The sequence below is a fragment of the Lepisosteus oculatus genome, chromosome 3 (assembly GCF_040954835.1).
Source record: "Lepisosteus oculatus isolate fLepOcu1 chromosome 3, fLepOcu1.hap2, whole genome shotgun sequence".
Lineage (NCBI taxonomy): Eukaryota > Metazoa > Chordata > Actinopteri > Semionotiformes > Lepisosteidae > Lepisosteus > Lepisosteus oculatus.
The window spans coordinates 67697561-67711499 of NC_090698.1; the positions used below are offsets into that span (position 1 = coordinate 67697561).

The 13939-nt window shown below is 39.8% G+C and overlaps 1 protein-coding gene across 4 annotated transcripts in view; it reads left to right on the forward strand.

Annotated features, from left to right (window-relative positions):
* The window catches only part of LOC102696947 (phospholipid-transporting ATPase ID-like), a 60833-nt gene extending 49108 nt beyond the window's left edge, over positions 1-11725 (forward strand). For all 4 annotated transcript variants that reach the window (XM_069187424.1, XM_069187423.1, XM_069187422.1 and 1 more), the window contains exons 16-28: positions 19-207; positions 424-539; positions 1297-1461; positions 2074-2185; positions 3100-3205; positions 4116-4269; positions 4456-4639; positions 5067-5290; positions 5600-5683; positions 6781-7026; positions 7460-7598; positions 8297-8427; positions 10245-11725. In XM_069187424.1, the coding sequence (XP_069043525.1) occupies positions 19-207; positions 424-539; positions 1297-1461; positions 2074-2185; positions 3100-3205; positions 4116-4269; positions 4456-4639; positions 5067-5290; positions 5600-5683; positions 6781-7026; positions 7460-7598; positions 8297-8427; positions 10245-10517 (2123 nt within the window). In that variant the 3' untranslated portion in view covers positions 10518-11725. The remainder of the gene's footprint in view (positions 1-18; positions 208-423; positions 540-1296; positions 1462-2073; positions 2186-3099; positions 3206-4115; positions 4270-4455; positions 4640-5066; positions 5291-5599; positions 5684-6780; positions 7027-7459; positions 7599-8296; positions 8428-10244) is intronic.
* Positions 11726-13939: the final 2214 nt, after the last annotated feature.

A 13939-nucleotide genomic window follows, 5' to 3' on the forward strand; every position in this document is an offset into this window, starting at 1 on the left:
TATTTCCTCTGTCTGCAGGTCACCTACTGTACCAAGCCCAGTCTCCAGATGAGGGCGCCCTTGTCACAGCAGCAAGGAACTTCGGCTTTGTGTTTCGCTCCAGGACACCTGAGACTGTCACAGTGGTGGAGATGGGAGTCCAAAAGACCTATGAGCTGCTGGCCATATTAGACTTCAACAATGTACGCAAGAGAATGTCTGTGATTGGTAAGTCCAGAGGGCTGCCAGAAGTAAGGTCAAGCTCGTCTCATTTCTGCCTGTGCCTTTTTGGCCCTGTAGCTATAGTCCAGGCTTGATATACAGGGAAGTGAAGTTCAAGCAAATTCTTTCAGATGTTCGTAAGTGCAGTGTCCATTTCAGTGTGGGATTAACCTCTTCTTGTTCTTGGTTGTTTCTGCTATTTTTGTTGTCTTTAACCCTAAGTGCGCTGTCCTGAAGGCAAGCTGTCTCTGTACTGCAAGGGGGCTGACACCATCATCTATGAGAGGCTTCATCCTTCCTGCAGCAAGCTAATGGATGTCACTACAGAGCACCTGAATGTAGGTGTCATGTCGCTGGTTTTCTTCCCTTGGCAAAGGCTAACTGAAGCCATCTCTACATACTAAGCTTTAAATTCTTATTAAAGGTGGGAAATTCAAAACATTCCAAAGACCACATAGATAAATGAACAGGCAGGTGAGGACTGTATTTGAGACACTGCGGCTGCATGCTGCTAATAAAAATGAAGATGTACCAGAAGTGAATTTTCAAAATCCAGTTATGTGATAAGCTCACTTACAAACTATGGAGTCTGAGCGCTCACTCTAATAATTATATGAGCTTTACTGTTGACTAGTTTATATTTAGTGTATGTGGTTGTCCTCTTAATACTGTATCTTAACTGTCCTGTGAGGTTAATTATATCTCTTTGACCAAATGCTATCCATATTTTTAAATTCTCAGGCATTTAATAAAAGCATAATTTGCTATAGGTTTATATTTTTTGGTTAAATTGAGAAATTTAACAATTTACTTTTTCTTTTGAAAAAGACAGACTTTCATTTCTATGAAGAGACATAGATACTTCTCCCTGTTTTTTTTTTAAAAAAGCTGTCAGATGCATTTGCCAAAATAGCAAATTATTGAAATGGATGAGCTTCACTGCTACATCTCTCACGTTATTTCTAAATAATAGGGCCACATGCAAGAGTTAACATACTTGGGCACCTGTGTCTGGTGATTCAAAGCAAAGTGATTTGCACGTGGCACTGTGACCCGTTTGAGTGTGACACTTGTGTGTTCTGGCGCCCCCTGCAGGAATTTGCGGGAGAAGGTCTGCGCACTCTAGTGCTGGCCGGCAAGGATCTGGAGGAGAGCTACTTTGAGGATTGGAAACAGAGGCACCATGAGGCCAGTGTCGCACTGGATGGCAGAGAAGAAAAACTGGACGAGCTCTATGAGGAGATAGAGACAGACCTGATGGTAGATGAAAAAACCCTTTCTAGCTGGACTAGGAGACAACAGGTGGAATGCTTAAAAGGGACAATTTCCATGTGCAAACATCAAGCATAGACTATCAGGGCATTGTTTTGTGCATTAATGGCATATTAAATGTTAAGGGGTGAAATTCCCTTTTCTGTTTTTACTGTAGATTTTTGTCTATTTGTTCTTCATATGTTATGTGCTCTACACAAATACAGTCAAATACTTCTCAGTCCCAAAAAATTCTGTACTGCAAAGCTGAGTAAAAATTGAAACATTTTACTGCATAAACTGGTAAAAACAAAACATTCAGATAGATAATGAAAATGTGAGAATTGCTTCCTTTACCTGGAGTGTAGGTATATATAATACATATCACACTGTAAAAACATTTATAAAATGTGGCTGTAATGTCTAAAGAGTGTTCCACCATGTATTCATTGTTTGTATGTGTTTAAAGAAGTAGGGCATAGTAACAATGATGAACATTTCAAAGAAATGGAAAATAGGGTTAGTATAATAATTTAATATTAATTATTAAGTAATATTATTTAATTAATATTAATTCATATATATATATATTAATTGAGTGATATTAATAATGCTCTCTAGTTACTAGGAGCCACAGCCATTGAGGACAAGCTGCAGGATGGAGTTCCCCAAACCATTGAACAACTGTCCAAGGCTGAAATCAAGATATGGGTGCTGACTGGAGATAAGCAAGGTCAGTACACATTCATCCATAACAGTTACAGTGAGGCTGAATCAGTGTGTGTACTTTGAAGGAACAAGGAGGTGTTCTGCTTTGAAAGAACTCAATAAAAACAGCTGCCTACTTCACAGACCTGAAGAAGGTTCCACAGTTGAAACACTAAGTCAGCATGCGTGGGCTGCAAAGTACAGGTTTATTCCATGCCGAAAACAGAAGAAAAGAAACATGAGGTTTAGACTGTGGAGCCATCTTTGGGTGTGCAATTCTCTATTCAGTTGCATTCACACCACTCATCATCTCTCTCAACTTCACACCACCGGAGTGTCCACTCTGCTTCGCTCCTGCTGCTTGTTCCTTTTTAAACCCTCAAAGAAGGCTCCACAGGGAAAATATTTGTCATCTTATTTTATGCTTTCCAGCAGCATCTACGTATTCTTTTGTAGTTGTAGCTGTGCAACATACAGTACGATATTTGCTTTAGTAGTACACAGTAGTACTTCATTGACAAATTCTGAAAATGTTAAGATGGTAGTTTTTTCCTCTAATATATTGCCATCCCAGACTGGGTATACTGTAATGTATCTGATTTTGTCTCTATGGGTTAAAAGTACTCATTAAACTGTGACTTCAATTCCATTGAACTGGGTCCAATCTCGAACAGATTTTGAACTCTATCTATGGTATAATGAGGAAGACAAACTTTCTGTGATATCTTTCAAGTTAAGTTGACTTCAGAACAATCTTTATTTACAGCATTAGCAATTACCCATGGAATTGCCTAAACAGCACTAAATAATATTACGCAAAAGGCCTCTTGTGGTGCAATTTGTAAGGAACTGAAGGATAATAAACTGCAGTTGCAATCTTAATTCAAGCTGATTGAAAAATGATGTAACTGATGAATATGTATATGCTTTGCATGATAGAAACAGCAGAGAACATTGGCTACTCGTGTAATATGCTTCGGGAGGAGATGAAAGATGTCTTTGTCATCTCGGCAAACACAGCAGATGAAGTACGGGAGGAACTGAGGTAAGCAGAAGACAGTGGAGTTTTAAGGCAAAATCCAAGGTCATTTTAAAATTCTGATTATCGGTCTTTAGATGAAACACTGTTTTTTGAAATACACACTAAACATTGTTAGAATAAAGATACTGATGTTAGTTTGTGGTAAATAGGAACTTAAATAACCGTAATCTTTCAACCACATCATCCACTTTACATCATCTAAGGTTTGTTTTTCTTTCTTTAAAAGCAGGCATATCAAAAGGAGAAAGACGTTTGGTATAAACAGTTTAAATGACACTTTGGCAAACAGGCTGGTCAACAGCAGCAGATCTGCCTGGATTTGACAATAATAATGTCTGTTTGTTGTTTAGATAAGACATTGATGTAGACTGCTAATTCAGATTACACCAGGGCCTCCTCATCCCAATTTCACAAAACCTCAGATTAAACAATCTAACCATTGGCGTGGAGTGGGTGCTCCAGCAATCAAAGTCAAAATATTTGCCTGTAGCAGGAGAAATAAAAACATAAGAAAGGTTGCAAATAATAGAGGACAATTGGCCCATTTATCTCATTTTTGGTTGCTAGTAGCTTATTGAGGACACAATCCAGCTGCTTCTGAAACCAGGGAACTGTCTTCAGCAATAAGGCCGATAGTTTATTCCAGACACCCACAACTCTTGTTGTAACAATAAAATGCAATTGCAGTTTAATATCATTTTGATATCAAATGCATTGTGGGCATTGGGATATCAGTGTCCAAGTTGTTGAAAACCCAAGCAGAAGTGAGTAGAACTATTTCAGCTATCAGGTGTGCCTGAGACTGCCTTGTGCTCGACTGTGATGTGTGTTTGACAGGGAAGAAATATTCCTAGGATAAAGCGATTGTTGGTCATAAGCTCGAACAGCAGAACGTTTTTGCTCATTTCATTAGGAGCGCACGGAGGAAAATGAAGCCAGAGTCAGATACAGAACCTGAAATTGAAGAAGTGGACAATCAGAAGAAAAAGCCCAAGAAGGAAACGCAACTGGTGCCTGACGAAACTGTGGAGGGGGAGTACGGTCTTGTCATCAATGGACATAGCCTGGTACGGAAAACCATAATCCAGTCACTTCTAAATTCCGATGTTTCTGAGCGGTGGGCAACTTCAACCAACAGAAAACTTCACAAAGATGAAAACGAGCAAAAAGTCAGAAGCAAAATGGTAATGCGGTTCCTTTTCACGATTTGCAGTTCTCACTTGCATCCTGTCTCTGTTGTGTCTCACTGGAAGGCCTACGCCCTGGAGAAGAACATGGAGATGGAGCTGCTGCGCACGGCCTGCATGTGCAAGACGGTGATCTGTTGCCGGGTGACTCCACTGCAGAAAGCACAGGTGGTGCAGCTGGTCAAGAAATTCAAGCAGGCTGTGACTTTGGCCATTGGAGATGGGGCCAATGATGTCAGCATGATCAAAGGTACAGGGGGACATTTGGCAGTTTCCTAAAAGCAAGTAGATGTCTTTCATAGTCTTAAAAATTGTATCTATAATCCTGAACGTTCATTGAATAAACTAGCTCATTTTAATATATTGAGAGGAATTAAAATGCATGACTAATGGAAACAATCCATTCAGTACAAGATCAGTAAATAATTAAATCTACACAAATGCCTTTAAAGCACTATAATGCACTGACTACTTATATGTGTAAAAGTGCAGCAGCTGTTTCAGCCATACTCACATTAAATATCGAATTTGAGCATCTTAATTTCCTAGCAGGCTTTAAATATGTAACTGATGGTACGTTAGCAGGAGTGGTTTTACCCTGTATCGCCGTTCTGACTTGAAGCTATCAAGCCTGGAATTTGAAAGCAGACTGTAACAGCATTTCTCCCTGTCCTTAGCGGCTCACATTGGGGTTGGAATCAGTGGACAGGAGGGCATGCAGGCAGTGCTCTCCAGCGATTTCTCCTTCGCCCAGTTCCGCTATCTGCAGCGCCTCCTGCTGGTGCATGGCCGTTGGTCCTACCTTCGCATGTGCAAGTTCCTAAAATATTTCTTCTACAAGAACTTCACTTTCACACTTGTCCACTTCTGGTATGGCTTCTTCTGCGGATTCTCTGCACAGGTCAGAGCAGTAGCCTTTCGTGCTTATTTTAACCCTGGAAAAGGCCTTAGAAAGTCTGGATTTAGTCTGTCTGTCCTGCACATTAGTAACTGACACCTTGGAATTAGACAGCGAAAACCTGATCTTGTATTTTGTATTACTTGTCTCAGTATGTAAGGTGCAAGAGCCCAGCAGGTTCATCAGTCATGTGCTAAATAATGCCGAATCAATAAGCAACTGTTTCCAGATATCAGCTGGGCTACCTATTGTGGCGAAGCCGGTTCCTAGCCTGTTTAGTGAAGCTGTGGTTTTATTCTCTGTTTCTGGCAGACGGTATACGACGAATGGTTTATCACACTCTACAACTTGGTTTACACATCGCTCCCTGTGCTGGGGATGAGTCTGTTTGATCAGGTATGATTCTATTTCTTTATGGTGGCGGTTTGGATGCTGTAATCTCTAACCATTTGGTATGTTTAGCAAGGAATTCTGAAACACGGTCATTTCAGTCATTGGTCAGATTATAGTTCTGCATTGCCTGGTCCATTCAGGGGCCATGAAAAAAAAATAACTTTAATTAATAATTAAGTGCTTTTCGGGAAAGGTAGAAAAAACACTTGAAATAAAACAGCAAATATAGGAGATGATAAAATTAGGACAAATAATCACAAGGAATTATTAATGCCGTTGAAGATGCAATGAACAGAAACAGAAACCATGAAGCCTTTTTGAAGAAGACAGTTGGAAAACCAACTGCTACAGAGTATATCCCCTGCTTATTATCTGTTGTAACTATCTTATTTTATGGCCAGCAGCCATATCACTATGCAACTCACAGCTGGAAGCCCACTGAGCCTGGTCAGTACCTGGTGAGCCTGGTGTGAGCCTGGTCAGTACCTGGATGGGAGACCTCCTGGGAAAAACTAAAAGTTGCTGCTGGAAGAGGTGTTAGTGGGGCCAGCAGGGGGCGCTCACCCTGCAGTCCATGTGGGTCCTAGTGCCCCATTATAATGACGGGGGACACTATACTGTAAACAGTCACTGTCCTTCGGATGAGACATAAAACCAAGATCCTGACTCTCTGTGGTCATTAAAAATCCCAGGGTGTTTCTCGAAAAGAGTAGGGGTGTTCCCATTGGCCCTTACCAATCATGGCCTCCTAATAATCCCCATCTATGAATTGGCTTCATTACTCTGCTCTCCTCCCCACTGATAGCTGGTGTGTGGTGAGCGTTCTGGCGCACTATGGCTTCCATCTCATCATCCAGGTGGGGCTGCACATTGGTGGTGGTGGAGGGGTCCCCATTACCTGTAAAGCGCTTTGAGTAGAGTGTCCAGAAAAGCGCTATATAAGTGTAAGCAATTATTATTTTATTTTTTTTAGGCTCCTGCTACTGATTCTTTAGATGTTTTTCAGTTTTGCTCTTAAACTTGCCGAGCAATGAAAATCCGTGGCAGAAAACCAGAACGCGAGCTTGTGAATAAGTAGTGCTTGCAACTGTGTTTTGAAGGACGTGAATGATCGCTGGAGCTTGCAGTATCCTCAGCTCTACGAGCCAGGGCAGCTCAACATGTACTTCAGCAAGGGGGCCTTTGTGAAGTGTGTCCTCCACAGCATCTACAGCTCCATGGTGCTCTTCTTCATCCCCTATGGTGCGATGTATGACACCGTGCGCGATGACGGCAAGGACATAGCCGACTACCAGTCGTTCGCGTTGTTGGCACAGACCTGCCTGCTGATTGCTGTCAGCATCCAGGTTAGACACCCTGTCTCTTTCCTCCACCTCTGCTTGTGCTGTGTCATCAAGATCCACGTTCCTGACTGCACCAGATCTATATTTGTTATCTCAGCTGCCTCTGTACAATTTTTTTTCTTACTTGATCTTGTGTGTTTTACTAAACTACTGTACCCTTATTTTAAGCTGGTGTTTTCTCATGGTAAAATCTGTGTTTTAGAAGAAATTAGGGCATTTTGACAATTGCAGGTTAAAAGGCAGTCAAGTTAAAGCAGTCAAAACCGAACACAGTAATCAAAGTCCCAATCTTTTGCGAAGGCTTCAAAATATTAAGCATAAAATGAATAATTTCTTGAGCTGACGGTTTAATCTAAGATTTGCTTTCAAAGCAGTTCACGAACTGTGCAAGATCAGCATAATGCAGGAAGCTTTCTTTTCTCCTCTCACATGGTAGATTGGCCTGGACACAGCTTATTGGACAGCTGTGAACCAGTTTTTCATCTGGGGCAGCCTGGCTGTGTACTTTGCCATCACATTCACTATGTACAGCAATGGGATGTACCTTATCTTCACTGCTTCCTTCCCATTCATTGGTGAGTACTGTGAAACCTCACAGCTGAGAGGTACAGTGATAATGCCTAATATTTCTAACCAGTGACCCAAAGCCTTGCTTTCAAATGAGTATAAAACTGCCTTGTCATGAGACAATTTCTATGAGAAATTATCATAGAGCAATGTTAGTAAAGCCAACACCTATGTGTAATATCATCAGCTGGGTGTGAATTGTTCTTAGCCTTAGGGTTAGGTTTAATGCTGGATCAAGGGTTTGAGTTTGCTTTTATAGAATTCTGGTCCTTAATTGTTTGTTTTATTTATTATATTTAAAGCTCAGCAGTGTTCTTGAAGTTACCTGGTTGTTAATATTTTAACTTATTTTGCAATGAGTTCTGTTTGATGTAATTACTTTCAGTACAATTCAGAAGCAAGGAATTTAAAAAGAAATCAGTGTGACAGTTTTGTATTCACATTATAACATGTTTTACATATAAGAGCACTAATATAAATTAAGAAATTAAAAGAAATTAATGCACTTTGTCTAATGTATGCTAATGCTATGAAATATTTCTTTTTGAAGATCTTTTTAAAAGGATAACACTGTAGTCCTAGTGAAGCTTTATAAAACCTGTAATAGCAAAGTTGTTTTTGTTTGCTATTTCTAAAAGGGCTTTTGAATGTTGATTTCCTGTACTTTGCCTTCATCGTTGTAAGTCTGAGGATTTGTACTTGTCAGGAACGGCAAGGAATTCCCTGAACCAGCCCAATGTCTGGCTGACCATTATCCTCACCTCCATCCTGTGTGTGCTGCCTGTTGTAGCTTACAGATTTGTTCTGGTGCTGCTCCGCCCAACCATCAATGACAAGGTGAGGAAAGTGACAGTGCATTCTGTTTGATCTTATAGCACATTAACAAAATAATGACCATCCTTAATTAAGGATGTGCTTTCTTTTTTGTCATACAATAGCCATCTACAGTATATTAATTGCCTCTTCTGTTGCAAAACCTGTGTTTAATCTCAACAAAAGTCTTGGCACTGAATAGCCATTTTAAAGTCATCAAACCCTTCAGTGGAGTGCTCAGATAAAAGCACTGCTGAATCTTAATCAGCTGTGGCAGGAAAAAGTGAGGGTTTGTGCTTGGATATTGAGGTAGATTACACTATGTCTAACAACAACACCTTACGAAATTACTTTTCAGATCACTTTATTGACCATATACAATTTCTTATATTAATAATTTGTCTTTTTGCATACCCAAGCTTGGTCTCCATGAGACACACAGACAGGGAGAGAAACATGGGGTCAGAGCACAGGGTCAGCCATTTATACAGCACCCCTGAAGCAGCTGGGGTTAAGGGCCTTGCTCAGGGGTCCAATGGAGTAGGATTCCTCTGCCGGCCATGGGATACGAACTGGCAACCTTCCACCCACAGGCGCAGATCCTGAGCCACAGAGCCAGTGCACTGCCCTTTTTTTCCTTTTAAAAAGTATCACTGTGTCAAAGTGTCACTGTCTGGATGGGTACATGGTTAGTCACACTGCCGGCACTATTTTTGTTACATGTACTAATGGTCACTCACTGGACTGTAGACAAGCTGGGCTTAGAGTGGATGGAATTAAATGAGACTAAGATATTATTAGTAGATCAGTGTTGTACTGCACACCCACAGAGTTAGCTCAGGAGATAATTGGGGATTTGAAAGATCCTCTCTGAGGCAAAAGCAAACTGACCCACTGCCAAGTCTTGGAAAAGTACTGCATGTTTCTACAGTATATCTGACTTGTCATTCATTCACTTCCAGCAAGATTGCATCATGTGTACAGTACATACAGTGAAAAATAATAGACCCAAGAATAATTGACTAAATACTTACAGCAGTCGTATTTACTTTTGCAGCATGGAAAGAAAACATGGAAATAACTGAGATGTACTGTAATTGTACCTACAGTAATCTTGAACTGTGGTACAATGTTTTAATAGTGTAATTGCCATACAGTACCTTCCATTTTGGGAAAACTAAAATGACTAAATGAATGATGAAAGATGTTGCTAAAATATGAGCATGGTTGCAAATGAAAATAACACGAACAAAAAAGACATAGCTGAATATATATTCTGATTTCTAGGATTGATTTATTCAGTATCAAATGTGGTTCCTCCAAACTGCAGCATGGTGAGGTGAGAATAAAGCACTCCCACACTAAGGAAAGAAGACAAACAAGCATTCAGATATGGAATGCAGAATATTTGGTTTGCTTGACAGTGGTCACGATGGGAAACTCTGCCCTGTGCAAAATGTGTCTCAAATATTTTCTTTGTCCATGTCTTTTCTGCATGGGGAGTTGCAAACTAACTGCTGTCGTGAAAAATTGATCAAACTAAAATGTGGTCTTGAAATATCTGAAAAATATCAAAAAAATGTGTCATTTTCCATTTCAGCCTTTATTCCACTGCTGTTAAATCATTGCAATTACATTTATCGGTTGTTTTCGGTCTTTCTTCCCAGTCGCCTGCCTGTTATTGCTGTACGGCAGTTGTTGTTTGTTGTTCTAATAATAATAGAAGAATGGTGTACATGAAGGCTGCTGTACCTTCATCAGGGCTCCTTCAGGTTAAGAGCGCCACACACACATGTACGCGCACTCCTCTTGTGCTTCAGTCTCTCTCTCCTCTCCTCCAGGTGAGGTACAAGGTGCGCCAGGCCAAGGCGACTCCCGCCCCGCCTCCCAGACGGGCCCGAATCCGCAGGACCAGCTCGCGGCGTTCGGGCTACGCCTTCTCTCACACCCAGGGCTATGGGGACCTGGTCACCTCTGGAAGATACCTGCGTCGAACCCCTATAGGCCGATCTGGAGGCTTCAGCCCCAGGGCCCGGGACGTGACCCGGCAGTCCGACATAACCCCCCAGACATACCGGTCCGTCAGTCCGGAGGACAGTCAGCACGTGGCCTGAGGGCGCAGCCTGCAGCTCTGAGGCCACACCAGTTGACACTGGGCAAGGGCAAACTCAGGCTGGTACACCTGAGCATCTGCATTTACACTGGGGACCTTGCCCGTTGAGTGTTAAACCATCTAAGGCTCATGGATTTGGTGGGCTTGCAAACTATTATGAGAACAAGACTACACGGAGTGAACCACACTGTTCAAAAATACTACAAAGCTTCCCAAGGACAGTATAAACTCCAAACACCAGATGCATTGAATTCCTATGCCTGTTATTTCTAACTGTTTTGTATGCAAGGTTCATACAGTACATTATGTCCCCTCACTGAGTTGCTTTTTAAAAGCCTTTTCATCCTGCCTTGATGTGTCCTGAGTTGGTTCTGAAAGGAGATAAACAGCAAGCTAGAATATGGCACAGTCTGGGAACTGTCACTTGGAAAGGAAAGAGGTCGTTTCATTAGAAATGACAGTAACAGTTGTCGTTATCACTTACTGTATGCGTCACTAACTTTATGTCTTCTTTTGGGACGAAAGCAGTTTGACGTCGAAACAACACTAATTTTATCATTTTTACAAATCACATTGTGCTAGAGACCTCCTTCCATTTTCCTTGCTAAGGTGGGTGGTTTCTGGATTGTTCGGATTTTTGCTTTCTTCAGTCATTTAGCTTTTTTTAAAAACAAAAACTCAAATTAAACTAGACAATAATAAACTTTAAAAGGAGTGTTTACAAATGTGGTTGCAGTGAGCACCATTAAAGGCTGGGTTGCAGTTTCATAGCTGTTTGCAGCTGTAAATATTGCGACAGAAAGGGAGGCCTGTGTCTGTAATCTGATCCACTGCTCAGTTATAAGCTCTCAAGTTTCCACTCAGACTAGTGAGCTGCAATACGTCGCAAGTTTGTTGTTATGTACAGATTTCTACATGACATTTACTGGATTCTAATGAGTCAACAACCTGTACATGGGAAGGGCATCAGGTTAGGTTTTTACTAATTTAGTAATTTTAATGGTAGGTTGATGGGTTGCCTTTACAGTTGGCATGGTTAAAATTCACATGTAAAGTACTGTACAGAGTTATACACTAAATGTTCCATAGCACTTATACCAAATCACGAAACAGTTGTGTTCACAAGTTTTATGTCTCAACTTTTAAAGCAGTTTTAAAAAAGAAATTATATACTTCAGCACTAAGTACAAATAAAACAAATATCCTCAATCCACAGACTGTTTTTTCTTGAATTCACACTATTGATCTCTATCCAGTTCAATTAGCTGATCACTGCTCAATCAGCTGATCACAATTCCTAGTTGAAGTAATCAGATCTGGCCTAGTTACTGTATGAGCATATGCATGAATGCACCACAATGCATGAATTTGTTATGGCTTTCCTAATGTTCTGTAGCTACAGTATAATGTGTTTTCAGTACTTACTGTAAGGAAGTAAACAAAGTAGATATAAAAACACTGAACATTCTTCCACTCTCAATATTTCTTTGTGTTAAGAAAAACAAGAATAGAATTTGACTGTGATGTAAATTTAATGTGGGCAGTATCGTATGTTGGTGCAGACTCACTGGGATCAGCTAATATGAAGTGCACACCTAACAATTCAATTTCTTAGCACTAAGCTATGGATATTGGAGCAAATGATAACTAAGAATATGAGTAGGATTCTTCTGTCTTATTTTCTGTTATTTACTGCTTGGCAGTAAGCTTTGTGGTTCCTTTTGCACTAATTGGAGCACTTACTTTCTCTTAAAATGCTTTTCTGCTTTTACAAAAATTGTGAAAAATTCAGAATTGTGCTTTAAAACAGTTGAACATTAATTGAGCAAAATTGGATATATAAAGAAACATCCATTTTCATGAACCTTTTAGTCAAAAAGAGCAGTGATTCCTAATGAATGTTGGGATTAATTCAACCTCTGTGATTGTTTTCAGCAATTGAACACTGTATGTTGGAGGCCACCTTTTAAATACTGCATTTCATAAGTAGCACAATATCCCAAACTTTAGAATTGGGAAAAAAAACTTAAAAAAAGCAAGTTATTTCAATGAAAGCTTTAAATTCATTTAAGACTTCAGTAGTGCAGTGGTTCCCGAAGAACGCTGTCTCTTCTGGTTTTCATTCCACAGTGTTGCTGCAGGACAATAGCTGGAACCATACACATGAACATGTACAGTACATAGACACACTGTACAAATACACCTGCACATAGCATATACATGCACATGCATAAACATACTGTACACAGGCACATACATATACATGCACATGAATGACTAATTTTATAGTTAATGCAGACAATTCTATGAACTTAAGATGGGCTGCCACCCTTTAAACTTTCTTAGGGCCTGTAGCTGTGATGCAAGGTGCTGTGATGTGATTATGTAGTTCAGCTGATTTGCAGTTTAATTGGGTTAACATAATAGCTTGTTAACTGACATTGACATCCACACTGAAAACGTTGTTAATTATTGTACTTAAAAACAGACTGGGCAGTGTCTTCTAAACTGATTCTGCCCTCAGAACTACCATTATTGTATGCAGTTAAAATAATGTGTATTTTTTTAAAGAACATCACAACGCTGCCTTTATTCTCAGACAAGAAACATAAGTTGAAAACACTTCACTTTCCTTTGGTTCCAACATATATTAATTTAGTATTTTGAGTACAGATTGTATATATTCTACTACCACATCTTCGCAGTTTGTCCTTACGTCTACAATTGTAAGATGCAAACTTGTTTTTACAAATACTTGGAAATGCTTGTTAGCGTGTCTTATAAATGATTTTCATCCTGGTTTTATTTTTCTATTTTTCATGCAATTAATTATCTCTGTTCCATCTTTGATCTCCTAAAGGTTATCAGATTTAAATCAGAATGAAAATATTAAATGTAGTCTCTCTTGCCTTCGTTTTTCACCAAACAAGCTACCAAAAATAAAAGTTTGATATTTTTATAAACAATATGCTTTTTGTGTTTTTTTTTCTTTAATTTCAGTCTTGGGGAAATGGAAAATTAAAAAAACACTTAAATGGCAGATTTTAAGGGCAGCTCTTAGGATTTTTTTTTAATGACAAGACTCAAATTAAAAGATAAAAATCATTCCCCCTTGTATCTCAACAAACATCCTGTGTCAAAGTGTACTTTACTCTGCCATTAACCCAGGTGAGCATGCAAACACTGAAGTCTGAAAATCCCCAAAATGGGAAAGGACTCAAAAGTGACTTCAGCACAGGCCTGGCAGAGCATCTGAGATCACTGCATACAGGGGGGAGATCAATGGGTCAGGGACGTTATTGCCTTAAGAGAGAAGAAGCCAAATACTGATCTTTAAACTGCGAAATGTAATTAAACTGAATTTGAAATATGAATGTGTTTTAAATACTGAAATTGAATTCCCAATAATTATGGTTAAACCCA